The following is a 15,143-nucleotide window of genomic DNA, read 5'->3' on the forward strand; positions in this document are numbered from 1 at the left end:
GGAAGTAGATGAGAAAAAACTTTACCACTATGAAATATAATTAGTGGATTTTTTTGGGGGGCAGCAGCTTATTGTGATTAAAAAGTCAGAGGTGAGTGCTTTTTGACATAGATTACCAAGAAGGCTGTAACAATGATACACCTCATGTCTGACAAGGAAACATCTTGCTGTAACTCAAATTTATAGTAATTTAAATGGCATGACCTTCTATGTTAAGGTACTGTGTTTAGAGATGGCTACCATACTTGAACTCCTTACAAGATTCCGCTCCAGCAGCTGTTTTAGATTGAGATGTGCACAAACAGTATTTCTCTCTGCGTTTTCAGATAATGTCTTTACCCATTCTTCATGATGGCTTGTGTGGTTGAGACTTATTTGATGTTTGCGTGATTGTTTTTATGTGCTGAAAATGAATCACCAATTACAAGGACATCTTGCATGTTTAAATATTCCTGACTGTTGGAGATTAGAACATCTAACATGATCAGCATTTCCTGTCCAAATTACACCAGCACTACCACCTGTTTTTTATCAAAACGTAATTGCAATAAAATGGTCAACATTCTCTTAAATCTGTTTAGAAGCAGTTCTAATCTTTTTTTAAATAGTTTTTCTCTTTAAGACAACCAAATATTTTCTACAAATTAAAGGGTACATACACCAAGGATATCTAACCAAAGTGAAATATAGATATATTTTTTTCTTAGACGTGCCTGATTCAGTGGAAGTGAATGAAATTTCCCTTGTGGTGCGTCTGCATAATTTATAGATCGTACTGTAAATTGAACAACTTTTTGACAATTATCAGAGGACAAACTGAGAGTGGGGATTTGCTGTTGTGCATAAATGAAATCAACGGTACACACTTCCACTGCACTGGAGTGTCAGAAATTTTAGTAACAGATATTTTGACTTTTGGCAGTAAAGCTAAAACTCAGAGGAGAATTTTTGGTAACTAACCATTTGAAGGTCTCCTACTCTTGTGAGTTGTATCATTTGTACTGGATCACCTCATAGGCCTGTTCTTGCTCTGTGGCTCAACCATAACACATGAAACACTAAACTATAAAATCCTTAATTTATCCATATCCATGTTCAAAACGGTGACTCAGGCTTCTTCCGTTATTGGAGCTCGTCTTATGTGGCTTTACAAACTGTGTGGTCTTATTTCCGAAATTGCAGCATCTGAGCAAAGCATGTGAGCGTTTCACAACGTAACAGTTCAGACATGATCGAGAAAAAACACAGCAGCTTAAATTGTTTCCCAATGTTTTGCTGTGTCACTGCATGTTGATATATGCAACTCATATCAGTCCTGCTAGTTGCATGTTGTCATACCTAAAGAGGGCAGAGAAACTGTAGAAATTGTAGAATTGTACATCCTGTTTTTGCCTTATAGAATAGAATAAATAGAATAGCCCTTTATTCTCATTGTACACGTACAATGAAATTGTGCTTTTTTTTCTTTTTTGTTAAGAATAAAATATGTGAAATATATATGTTTTAATCAATCACTGTACCAGTTTCCTATTTACCCTAGCAAAATATAAAGAAAAGAGTGGGGACTCAAGACTGTTACAATACTATGTATCACATATTCTGAAACTTAGCGTCCTCTCCTGTTGTCAGAAGTTGTGTGAGCCTCCAGGTCCTATGAAAGGGTGTGTGTCACCAAAGATAATCCCATAAACCAGGGGATCATTTGGCATCAACACCCTTATAACCCACTAACACCATAACAAAGATACATTCCCAAATGAATTCCTAACATCCGCCCTTGAAGACGATTGCATGTTTGCTGTAACATTGTTTACCTGTTTCAAATTCAGTGGGGACATTTCTAGTTTGGGCAGCTCCTGTTTGTTTTCAAGTGTGCCACATCAATAAGAGTGATGTGAAGTAGAAGTTTACTTAGTGACTCTGAAGTCACTGTATTATCATTACAACGGCTTTGTCAGTTTTGCCAGTCCACGTCATATTTCTGTACAATATAAAATTCTAAGTAACTGAAATATTGATTAATGAGTGAAGATGTGAGATGAAAAAGGTGATGCGTCACATTTAAGACATCACAACAATGAGCTGAGACAATTTACACAGGAAGAAATGGAAGATGATTTTTTTTATATGATTACTATAATGTTGTCACAGTCCTCCTGTGTTTCTCCACCGTCTCTCTTTCTGTGCCTACAACAGCCCAGCGGAGTTCAGAGACAGTGTTTGTTACTTGGTGGAGTTTCTGCTGGGGAGACTCAGAGGATCGGGGACCTGGATTCACAGAACCTTCCTTCTATTGGATTTTGTACATATTGGGACTTTCGAACTGAGCACTTCAAAAAGACCATATAGCACTATCTGCACCAACACTGTAAATAAACTCACTGAACTTTCCTTCCCGAGTCCTCCGTTTGAGTCCGGCCAGACTGATCATGACAGATTTATTTTATAATAAATAAAACCCATTTTTACATCACATTACTTTGCTAATGTTTTTGCCTTCAAGGATAATCTTCAGGCACTATAGTAAACACTCCATGAGACAGGGATAAACAGCCCAGCAGTACTATTCAAAAACAGAGACATCTTCTTTTCTGTCTGCTATCCATTATCCTCTTAAAAGGGCAGCCGCGACAGTCTGAGGTGCATATTGTTCTGATAAAACATCAATAAGAACGCACAGTAAAAAAGGAAAAGCTACCACAGTGGAGAAAAAAGAGGAGTTGAGCTGATAACACAGCGGGAGGAGCTGTTATGATCCGTTTTATCTTCCTGCTAAAAAAGGTTGTTTAGATCATGTTTTTGTGCTGATGTTGTCATTTTGAGAGAGACGCTTAAATAGTTTTATCCCAAATTTCCTCATTATTTTGTCTATTTTTTGGGAGGGGGTATAGGTACAGTGTGCTAAAGCTGCTGCAGGCGGGAGCATCCAATTAAATGAGGCTTATGTTTCCAAAACCATCGAATTAAAGCATAAACCACTCTATCAAGAAAAAATAATGCATTTGCCAACATTTTTGTGTTTTTATATTGAAAATTCAATCAATATTTTTGTGTTTTAATTAATACAATAATGTTTAATGTAGCGTGAGCGTCACTAGTGTGCATTGAGAGGCTGTCATTTGCAACAAATCTTAAGAGCAATTTAGAACAAAAGCCTTTCCCCTGCACTTTTTGGGGTATTTGCATATTGTTTTTGCTAATAAGAATATGTAAGATTCCAGCATTGCAAAGATAGTCGTGGGGCACTTCACAAATATTCTGTTTTATTGAGGTGAGTTTAATAACAAACATCCTGCTGAGTTCACTGGTAAGCTTTTTAGAGGTTTCCTGAAGGTGTAATTTAACTGGATGTACATTTTGAAAGAAGATTTGAGTACATGGGTTTGAATACGTGTAGAGTACTGACAAAAATGTACACCTTACATTTGACTCTCACAGTATAAGTACTTAGTATATTCATGCACAGATTAAGAAGTATTACTACCAATGTACAACAGCAACGAATGAGACACAGGATTAGTATAATCAGAGATAGGGTTAGTATAATTCACATACAAGTACACATATGCTTAAAAAATGTAGCACAACTACTATACCGCTACATGGTTATCTTAGCTTAACATATTCAGAGGGTTTTTTGTAATTTTATAACTGAGGAATTCTCGCTGTCTTTCTCACGTCTGTTTCAATTCAGCATCCCAGCCAAGACTTTCCTGGAATTACATTCACCACTTGTTTTTGTCTGAAGTCATACTGGTAGGATTTTGTTCCACAGAGGAGAAAGATGCTACCTGTGAAAAGAAAATCATACAAAAACAGTGAGTGGATGTATCTCAGCTCACACTATGATTTCCCCCCCTCTAAAGCATACAGAGCTTTGGTGCCAAAATCCACCCACATGTTAAGTGAGAATGAAACAGTAAGTAAAACAGAGCGTGAGACATGGCTCCTGTAGATCCTTTAAGTGTGAGTGAGTGGAGTGTGATTGCCTGGCATGTGCACAGCCATGTTTGCCTCTGAATAGTATTCTATTTCTACTTGTCAAATTTATATCGTTCCTGAAACTAGATGGTGTTTCAAAGTGTGTTTGGTGTGGTAAACTCCACCCGTCTACTGCCTAAACCTAAACTCGGTTTTAAAAAAATGAAAAAAGAAATTACAACTTCTATTTCAGTTGTACTCTATTTGCAGCTGGCTGCTAAGGTCCACATTTTGAACTTCCTGAGTCTTTTTTTCCTTTTTATTTTTTTACCTTGTAACTTAAATGCAGCATCAACCCTTCTGGGGACTCCAGACCAATCGTTTCGGATGAGTCTGGGGAAGCCAGGGTCCATTCTCCTATTGTGCTCATCATACCTGATCATTCAAATATATAAAGTTGAAATATATGAAAAACATTAGTACATTTTTTAGTGTGGCAATGTCAAAGACATTTAAAGCAAAAACATCATTTACTTAATGCCAGAATTAACCGTTGATTATTATATGCTGATTATATTTGTTGCTTCTTTTTGCTTATATTTTTGTAAACTGAATGTAGTTCAATTTAGACTAGACAGAAGCTTAGTGATTTAAGCTAGTGTGTGATATTTACAGACCAAACAACTTATCGATTAATGGCAGAAATAACAATGAGGTTGGGGTCAGTTTAGCTCCAGCTATAATCAGCCATATACAGGTCAGGTTGTCCTGTGACTTTCATCATGTTAAAGTATAAATCAGAACAGAGAACAATTCTAACTGTAAAGTGGCACTTTAAAAAGTTACCTGTAATAAAACTCTCCTACGAAGAACATTGTTTTCCCGTATTCGCTGACATGCACAGCAGCATCAACCCGCCTGACTCTGGAAGAGAAGCCGTACTCGTAAATGGAGCCAGCGCGACTTTTCATCTTAAGCTGTTCAACCACCCAGTACTTATGACCTGGAAAAACACAGCCATGTCACTGGATTTGGGGACACTATGAAAAACAGCAACGTACCACAATCCCTGCCAAACTCAATGAGCCTCTTGCATGAACTGCAACACTTATGTTGCACAAGGCTGTAATTTGCGTGTTCTGCTACTGGAAATCAAGCCTTGTCATGCTGACAACGTCTAAGTGATGCTTTGCAGGCTGCCCATTACTGTACCGGTGAATATGTACGCCATTGGCTGGGATGTCATAAGCGGCATCAATCTGAGAACTGATGCTCGGTAAATATGTGGTAATGTGGCCTTGTGTTAAACGATTCCAATAAGTTGTCCTTGTTGTTCTCATCCACATGTGTCTGCAATGAAACAAGAAAAGTGAGTTGCTGTTGAGAGGTTATTTAAGATGTTGTGCACCTTTAAGTGGCAATACATTGTACCTGTTTTTAAAGAAACAAATCTCATTTTCAATCAGTGTTACTGCATCAAAAAGTTGGGGAAATGTTGGGTCACATTTTTTTGAAGCCACCTGGGTTTCCATCTTTTTGTTGGGCCTACCTGTGAAATAGTCACATAGAAAACATTGTATATAATATATAATACGCTCTGAGAATTTTATTTCAGTGTTTAACGATTTATGAATTCAATATTTCAAATGTTTTATGTTTTGTTCTTTACCATACAGAGTTTGGATACCCCTCACATCATCGTTAGAGAGCGAGTACTTGGCATTGCTCTGATGTCTGTAATTGGGGTACATGATAGCAGAGGGGTCTCTAGAGTGAGTCAAACCAAGTGAGTGGCCAAGTTCATGAGCTGCAACACTCAACAGGCTGTAACCTGAAACACAGTTGCAAATAGTTGTTATTATTTCATTACAAACTGCTGGAATGCTTCTGTCTGGCTCAGAATATGTATTTAATTCCCAATTTTTGCCTAGTGTCATCTTTGGGCTTTCAAACTGCATTCATGTTTTGACTGACAAACCTTGAGTCCCTGCCGTCCATGTTTCATCCTCATCAAAGTGCACATCTCCACCCATCCCCATTCCTGGCATGAAGGCATGAACCAACACGCCCCCAGGTCCATCGAAGGGAAAGAAATCTCCATGAGCTACAGGAAAACACAGGATCTGATTTTTATTAATCATAATTAAAAGTCACGATTAAAAGTCCTTAGACACGTTTTCACAGTTACTTCTGCGAGAAAAAGAGAAGACAATATCAGCTTTTCGATGGTTGATTTTGATGAACTTCAGCGGGGTTGCATCGCTCCACATCTTCAAGGCTGAACGAACAGACTTTTCCACATCCTCTTTCTTCATGTCTGGAGTGTATCTGGCAATCCTGCATGCCAGCAATTGAGAAAAACATGAGGCATCAGGAACAACATGTTTCAACATATGTTGCTACAAATACTAGCATATCCTCTGGTGGTCAAAAGAAATTTTAAGCAATTTACGAGATTATTTTCTAATTGCAAAAGTGGAATATAAACTCTACAGTATAATATTGTTAATCGTTGCTATTATAGCATTATTTAGCGTTCCTACTATATTTCATGCTATTGCCATCAACAGTTTATTTGCTTTAGATTTATATCTATAAAAAGAAGATTCCTCGTGCTATTCAGGGCCTTCGATCTGCATATTCAAACCTTCATATCCAGAATTCACATTCTTATTCATTCTTATTACATACATATCAATTTTACCTCTTATTACACCACACAGTTGCTGGAATTATGCTGTAAACCACATCATACATTCACAACAAGGAAGTCTAAACCCAGCAAAATGAAAAATAACCAATAAGAAAACTTCATGTTCCAATGAGTCTTTGCAGTACAGAACTATTCATTCAAACTCCCTTTCTATACATGCTTCAACAAACGAAATGTGGAAGTCAAGTAACTAATAAACTTAACTTAAAATAATAGTACAATATTGTAAGATTGTACACTACACTTGTTAATATTTTCTCTCAGAGTTTTTAATCTTTTACGCCATTTGACTACATTCACAAATAACGGCAGATTGCTGTGAAATCTGGGAAACATGGAAAATGCAATCTCACGTGTATGTGATGATGTGGTTCTTCCATTTAGGCCTATTAGGGTAAAAGGCGAAGTTGTCCACATCCAGAACTCCACACCTTGCTTCCTTCATCACATTCAGGGTGTGAGGGTCCATATTTCCTGTTTCCTTCAGACCAAAGAAGTTTTGCATTTCTTGGATCTTCTCCTCCATGGTGGATGCAGACCTCACACTTCTTACTGGAGGCCTGTGGTCTCCCAGATTCAGACTGTAAAACCTCTTGAGGTAATCCTGTTGAGATGAAGAGTTGAGATCTGGACGCTTAGGACGAGGTGTGTAAAATGTAAAGCTGGATTTTATTAATAATTTTTTACATGTAATCTAAAACATATTTAATTATTTCTCTTCCTTAAACACCTAATAAAATATGTTAAATATGTCAGTCTAGCAAAGATGAGGAAGATTCCCTCCTGCTTATTATTGTAACAGCTGAAAAGAGAGAGCAAGCGAGTTTAAAAAGGAAAAGAAACTGTATCACAGATGTTGGTTCAATTCAGTTTTTTTTAGATGCTTACACATAAACTTCAAAACAAGTGAAAGGAAAAAAAATGCAGGACGCTTCAAATAGAAATTTTGTGAATGTATCATATGTTTAATAGCAAGAAAACACACACACTGAACTGTAGCACTACTAGTTTAAATAAACGAAATACACTCATAATTCTACCATTTTAATTGAAGCCATTGCAGTCTTCACAGTCTTACATTAAAGGTTCTACAAACATTATCTCCAACATTTCTAACTGAAACAACAATTCTAATTTATATGGTTTTTACACAAAGTTCGTAAGCCTTTCATCCATTCACAAACCTCAGCCAGCTCCACATCCTCAAGCCTCTGCTGATCTTTGTCAATGGGTAGAGTCCACAAGATTTCCACCAACATCAGAGAGCCCAAAACGGGTATCCACAACAAATCCATGTTTTAAATGCACATTTCAACCACGCTTCACATTTTTTATATGGGAGTATTCCTGAGCTTGTTTTGCAATCACATGGCCCCAAAGTGCTCCATGATGGCTGTTAAAGCTGGGTATATTTGCCCCGAGAGGTTTTGTGGTTATAACCTCACAATGAAATGTCTACATATGTCTGGCTTTTCTGTCTATAATGGCGATAATCATATGTACGGTTTGTTCCATAGCATAGAAAACTGCATTTTTTCCTGCTCAGTCAGGTAGGAGAAAAACTTAATGTACACTGTCTCATGTTTATATGCGTCTATACCTCATGTGGATTTCTTTACATCTATAAATCAAACAAACTTCATATGCTGATCAGCAAAGGCATGATTAGAAAATATGATTGGCATAGAAAAACTACAAAAATCTAATAGCAAGTTTTCAATTGTAATTCTTTATTTTGACATGACATGACTACTGATAAATAGAATACCGCTAAAAACTGAGAAGTACAATGTGTTTCCATTTGCCCTCTTTAATTTAGCTAATATCATTGTTGCATGGATTTCAGACAGTACTTTAACAACCAAGCCAGGAATTTGCTTTCTCAACTCCTACAACAAGTTTCTGCGTGTAGTCGTATTTGTAGACTTGTGGTCCCACAAAGAAGTAGATGAAGCCTAAGATGAGAAAAGAAAAAAACAAAAACAACAAAATAAGATTTTTAATATGCAAATGAAATAATTTACATACTGCATTTCTACTTTTTCATGTTAGATTTTCTAGATTTCCTTCCTCCAGTTTGTTGATGTTGATGTCAATGATTTACACAATGAGTGTCTCATATATATCATACAGAAAAATTTTAGTATATCATACCAAGCATTTTAAGTGGTAAATTATACCATTTAAATCTAAGTGGGGAACCACATGCTCTGCTCAGACTGAACTCCACAGAGCTGGTATTGAATTTAAATGAGCATTCCTTTGCTACCAATGATAATGAAACTTGCAAAAGCCATTAAAACACAGCCAAACCTACATCCTAAACAATCAGACAGGATTATCACCTAGTTTGAGTACTGTTGATATGTATGTTAAGTAGTTACTGCATAAAGAAAGATTTAATCAAACAAAAAGCATGCACTTGGTAGGGTGTAATATTTTCCTCACCATCTTTATGAAGAGCTGCATTTATTGTGCTGTTGAGTCCAGGAAAGCCCTCGCTGATGAACCTTGGGTAACCAAAATCCATAACCTTTCGGTTTTCGTTGTAACTGCAAGTAATGTAACCCTGTTAGAACTCGTGACTCACAATCATCTGTTTGTCGTTCAAAGATTGGACTAAACATGTAACTTGTGTACAGTGAACCTTTTCCTCTCTCTCCGTGAGGTCCAAATGACAGAGGGAATCCTTTAGTCATATCTGAGCCCAACTTTTTAAAAGTCCATATTGACATCTGCTTTGTCATTTGTCCCTGCTATGGCATTATACCTCCATTAATACCACACAGTCTTTAAACAACACTTTACTGTGGCTAAAATAGGAGAAGAAGAGTATAATTTGATTTAATTCAATTTGCTGTTCCCGCATACATGCATTCATCAAGTCTCTTCTTCCCCGAACTCATAAAAGAAAAACAAAGAAATGGCCCAAGGCATGATAATATAATCCTGTGGAGCAAAAGCAGTTGAGTTAAATCACATCAAATAATCAAGCTCAGCAAAGTAAAATGCCCTAATGTGTGAACCTGCCTGCAAATAAAAGTTTTAATTGCACTGGGGGAAACATTTACTTGATCTTTATCAGATACATGCCATCCATTTATTGTCTTACCTCCAGTAAATATCATGCATAAAGAAGAGAGTTCGTCCTGTTTTGGCGATGTGCACTGCTGCATCTACATCCTGAACCCAGACTGGAAACCCAAAGTGACTTAGTGCTCTGGGCTTTCCCTTCACAAGAGAGCCTTTCACTGTCCAGAACATGGAGTCTGTCCAAGAAAAGAGTATCCTTATAAATATGCATTATTTGTTTATTAATATACATATGCTTTACACATAAAGATGCAAATAAAAACCTGAACTTTTTTTGTTTGACAATAATAAAATTATTGTCAAAATGATTCAATCATCAGAATTTTTTCGTGGCTTTTGCTTTTTTAAATGTTATTATAACACAGTTTAAGTGTGCATAACAATATTATTATTATTATTATTATTATTATTATTATTATTATTATTATTATTCTAGTGCAATAATCCTTTCTGTCATCGTTGTATTTTTACTCAGTTGTATATAGTATTTGTATTTGTATTCTATTTTTATCTTATTGTATATTTATTTTATTTTATTCTACTGTATATAGTATTTTATTTTATTCTATTCTGTACAGTTGTGTACTGTATTTATTCTTATTGTATTCTAATTTTTGCCTCATAACTTTTGCACTGTCCACTTCCTGCTGTGACAAAACAAATTTCCCACGTGTGGGACTAATAAAGGTTATCTTATCTTAACTTATCTTATCTTATCTTATCTTATCTTATCTTATCTTATCTTATTATTATTATTATTATTATTATTATTATTATTATTATTATTATTATTATCATCATCATCATCATCATCATTATTATTATTATTATTGTTATTATTATTATTATTAATAATAATAATAATAATAATAATAATAACTTTAAATCACATTTAAAAAGTACTTTGTGCACAAAATCATACATAAAGAAAGTGCACATATCCCACCATCCAAGCACACAGTCAAGCTTACATTCTTACATTTGTTCATACATGCACAGACTGTGAGAAAGGTTATGGAAACACTAATCTAGAAAAACGAGTTTCTAACAGTTTAAGAAAACCACAGATTCAGTCAAACTGAAAAGGCACTACAACCTCAAAAGTGTGGTCACTTCTGGATTTAAAGTAAGAATGTCAAAATGCCCAGATCAGATAAGGTCTCTGCTGCATAAGCAGGAGCTGCAATGTAGGGCTTTTTAGGTAATTATTCAAATTTCTGAAATGTATTCAGAAATTCCCATAAAAGCAATCGAAGTTTAGCAAGCATGTTAGGCTTAACAGAGATTTACAGATTTGCACTCAGGAAAGCAATAGTAGGAGCCAGAGGTAACATATATATAATGAATTCAGAAGTGGCTCAAGGATTGAACCTTGAGGGACTCCACATAGGAAGGAGCATATAAAGGTGTATAGTTATTACTATCAATTCTAAGGTTTCTGCAGTAGGAAAGCTATTTGGGAGCACTACATAGAATTATGGGGTAGGGCACAACAGAGCCCAAGATTTATTGAAAACTGTGACACTGTGTGGTTACCATGAATAAGGTAAGCAGTGGATCTGCGAGGTACCCAGAAGGCAGCATCAATGCTGGTTTCAATCTTGGGCATAAAGTTTGAGATGGGACCCTCCTTGATGTCATCCTCATGATTATGCTTAATCCAGAGATACCTGGCATGAGGAAATATTGTTAGTTAATTTATTTTAAAAAATACAATGTTTCATGTTTTAAATAGTATTTTTAAATCTTCTAATGGTGCTGTGATGATTTGACTAAAGGGTACGGACAGCTTCAAGCAAATTAGTCATCAACATGCCTTTCTCTAAAGAAGAAGGTGGAATCCCCGAGAGTGGAAACTGCATCAAAGGTCAAGTCTGCTGCACATTTGTCCCGCATGAGTCGAGGGAATAGTACGCTAGACAACCAGTTGTTACGATGAAAGTTTGTCAGAAGATTATTTAGATGACCTCTGATAGGACCTAACACAGGCAAATATAGATATGTTAATTGGGAAAATTATTTCACACAAAAACTGCATTTGAATTTGAGGATTACTCAGGAATACATCCAAAGTGTTTACTGTAAAGTGCTTTGATGCTGGCTACATCTTCACTGGATAACAGGTTTGCTGAACGGAAGGGTTTGTAGTTTGGAAACATCAGTGACTCTCGGTTTCTGGAATGCTTCAGACCCAAAGCATGGCCAAACTCGTGAGCTGCCACTACAAACAGATTGAAACCTGAAACAGCAAAAAGAGAAGTGCGTTCGTAAAGATGTGATTGATTTCCAGCGTTCTTTTTTCCAATTTTATTTCTAGTTTGGTTGGTTCAGCACCTGTTTCTCCTGCTGTCCAGCGCTCAGCATCATCAAAGTGTGTGTCCCCGCCGATTCCTGACCCCGGACCGAAAGCATGAGCCAGTGTCCTTCCAGGCCCGTCAAATGGAAACAAGTCACCGTGTGCTAAATGATACAATCCAGGCCAAACACGAAACAGAAACCAAAGAGAAAACCATTTTCTTTCATGCCAAAAGAAAATTATAGGCTTCTCTTCACCTCATTTGAATGAGTCAGTTGAGTTTAGCAGCCAGTGCATGATGACGCTACCTTGGTTAACAATGAAATTACTACTGCAGTTTCCTATGTGTACAATTGCTGCTCTGTTATATTTGCATAAGATAATAGGCTGAGAGCTGCTGAGAATTTCTTTTCTTTCTGTTATATTCCATGACTGTACCGTGTAGAACAAAATACAAACCCACCATAGCTCGCAAACTCCACCATGATGTCAGCATTGCGAGTGTTTGACCTGACAAACGTCAGACTGCTGGCTCTGGCCCAGACGCTGAAAGCTGACTCTATCAAAGAGTCCACAGTGCTGCGAGGCAAATCTCTGGTGTATCTGCCAATGCTACAAGAGCAACACACGCTGATGAATATCAAACTGCACACGCAATACAAATGTATTGTAGAGAGCACCATCTTTCTAGGCCAATTCTCTATTTCATAACTTTTGAATGTGATCCAGATCTGCAGCAAAAATGAATGGTCTCCCTTTTTCTCCATCCAACTCCTCACCAAGTTTCATACATTGTGTAGTTATTGTGTAAACTTCCTGTTAAAGAGTCAAGAGAAGGGCACTCAGGGGGTGCAGTCATCCACTAAAGCCAATGCCCTGTCTCACTGTTTTAAAGAGAGAGATCTGGAGCTGTGCCACGGTTAGGTTATTCCTGCAAGGTTTTGTGAAATAAAAATTTCCGTGATACCAAAACATTACACTAACTTGAATAAAGTCTCTTTTTTAATAACAACAAAAACAATTGTCTTTCTTTGTTACTCTTTAATTATACATTTACTCAGTATGTAATCCAGCAGGCATGCCTCAAAATGAATCTGCACAGGAATGTATAAGGATGTCTCAGACAGTGTTACATAAGTTAAAGCATGTATGGTCAGCTTGGCACTCTAACAAGCCCACAGTGACCCTCAAAGCCAGAAGTCCCAAACCAAAAGCCATAAGGATTTGTGACAGTGGCTATTCTCCATTTCTGCCAAAGGGTTTATTGTCTTCTTAAAATGATCCTCACATATTTCTGAGGTTTGGTGAAGACAGCCAGACAGTTTGTTTTTTTATTTCCCCCCTGAGTTCATTCAAGGTTAGACATGCCCACTATATAACATTCATTTCCAGATAGTTTTCATTACGCATGATCATTAAGCATCAGTGAAGACCACAGTAAATACCTGTAGGTGATGACATTCTTATTCCAGCGCGTCGTCTGGGCGTGGCTGTACTCCTCCACGTCTGGAACGCCACATCGAGGACTCCTCATCACCTCCAGGGTATCCGAGTCCAGTCTTCCCGACACATTCAGCCCAAAGAAAATTTGCATGTCTTTCACCTTGGAGGTAAAAGAGAGGCCGCTTCGTTTCATGCGCCCCAGAGGATCATTTTGTAGGTGGTAATAGTGCTGGAGATAGTCCTTAAAGTAGATTTAAGATCAGATCACATCAGATAGCATTTTGCACAAAAGAGGGTTTGATTCACTCAACAACAAAAAAACAATTCTGCACCTTTAATAAACAGAAAGCAATCATTTTAAATAAAATGCAACAGAAATATATAAATCAAATGTTTATTAATTCCAATAATTAATCATTAAGAAAAATGTGGTTGGCGTAAACTGACTGAATAGTGGAGTAATTTAATTAGCTAAAGTCAGAATTTTGGATTCTTAATTTTAACCTAGTTACTGCAAAACTTTATTCTTGTATCACAACATGCATTACAGATTATGAACTGCTATAAAACGTCTGACTGAGCTATCATGGCTTCAACATAAATGCCCTTATTTTCAGCATCAACTATCAATTACACTTGCATAAAAAGTCGGCACAAGATGGAACAAAGACAAGCAACTTGCTTCAAAGGAAAAGACAAAAAAAATAGATGTAAGGAATTAAATTGGGATGAAGAATGTGAAAATGGGAATGCCAAGCAAATCTTTTAAAGGATATAATATAACAGCATCAAGGGCTGAGAGGGCAGTGCAGTTGTGTACCTCCACCCTCCACCCACATAAAAACAAATGTAATAAAAGGAAATATCTTAAAATACGCACAGGAAATAATGCATCCTTCCAAATTCTTTAACCCTGCAGTAAAATCACTGACAATTTAGCATGACTTTGCATCGTACAAGACATCAATTCACATGCAGTCCACTCTGAAAACATTTGTAAAAGGAGCTCGTGCAATTATACACTTACTGTGGCCAGCTTCAAGTCAGCCTGTGGTTCTGGTGTAGGAGTGCTTTCTTCCTTCGGTGTAAATGTGGGTGCCGTAAAACCTGGACCGGGCACAAGCAAGACCAGAACACAGCAGGAGAGCAGCATGACATGCATTTCACAGAATTAACGCTGCAGTGAATTGCAGTGGCCTAGTTTAAGCATGTGGAGATGGAAGTTCTGGTTAATGAGAAAGCCTTTTAAATGGTCATTGTGACTCATACCACATGCAAATCCCAGGGAAGCCTCTGACAGCACTACAAAATTAGGGAGGAGTTTGGAAAGGGCCAAGGACAAAAAAAAAAGAAGAAGAAGAAGAAGAAAAAAAAAAGAAAAAATGACATTTGAACATTTTTGTCACATGACATGTTTGCACCAATGATGGTTTAAATCAAATAAAGAGCAGTGCACAGTTCCAATTTCAAAATCTTGTTTCAATTCAGCAGATATGTGAAACCAGAGCGAGACACGGCGCAGTCGGAGTTTTTAACTTGCAACACGCTGGTTCACAGATAATCCTGAATCAGTGGTGAAACTACAACATGAGGCAACATAGAGTAAAACATTCCTCACTATGTGCTCATTGCCATCGCTATGAATGGGCATGGCGCAAACATGTTTATTTTTAATTT

General features: G+C 36.9%; 2 protein-coding genes across 2 annotated transcripts; both read right to left on the reverse strand.

Moving 5' to 3' along the window:
- Positions 1–3,690: 3,690 nt before the first annotated feature.
- On the reverse strand, positions 3,691–7,929 carry mmp20a (matrix metallopeptidase 20a (enamelysin)). The gene is given in 10 exon segments (XM_085370278.1): positions 3,691–3,791; positions 4,253–4,356; positions 4,768–4,946; positions 5,148–5,271; positions 5,353–5,470; positions 5,591–5,752; positions 5,900–6,025; positions 6,110–6,258; positions 6,988–7,238; positions 7,819–7,929. Coding segments are annotated over 10 exon segments (1,425 nt in total).
- A 559-nt stretch (positions 7,930–8,488) lies between these two features.
- On the reverse strand, positions 8,489–14,628 carry mmp20b (matrix metallopeptidase 20b (enamelysin)). The gene is made up of 10 exons (XM_085370277.1): positions 14,494–14,628; positions 13,469–13,707; positions 12,487–12,635; positions 12,062–12,187; positions 11,808–11,966; positions 11,544–11,706; positions 11,264–11,397; positions 9,747–9,903; positions 9,083–9,186; positions 8,489–8,589 (listed from the first exon to the last, which is right to left on the reverse strand). The coding sequence occupies exons 1-10, from the start codon at positions 14,626–14,628 to the stop codon at positions 8,489–8,491; spliced, it is 1,467 nt and encodes a 488-aa protein (XP_085226403.1).
- Between the last annotated feature and the right edge of the window lie 515 nt (positions 14,629–15,143).

This window comes from Diplotaxodon limnothrissa, linkage group LG14 (assembly GCF_057381915.1).
Source record: "Diplotaxodon limnothrissa isolate DT_005_m linkage group LG14, D_limnothrissa_male_GT1.1, whole genome shotgun sequence".
Taxonomy (NCBI): Eukaryota; Metazoa; Chordata; class Actinopteri; order Cichliformes; family Cichlidae; genus Diplotaxodon; species Diplotaxodon limnothrissa.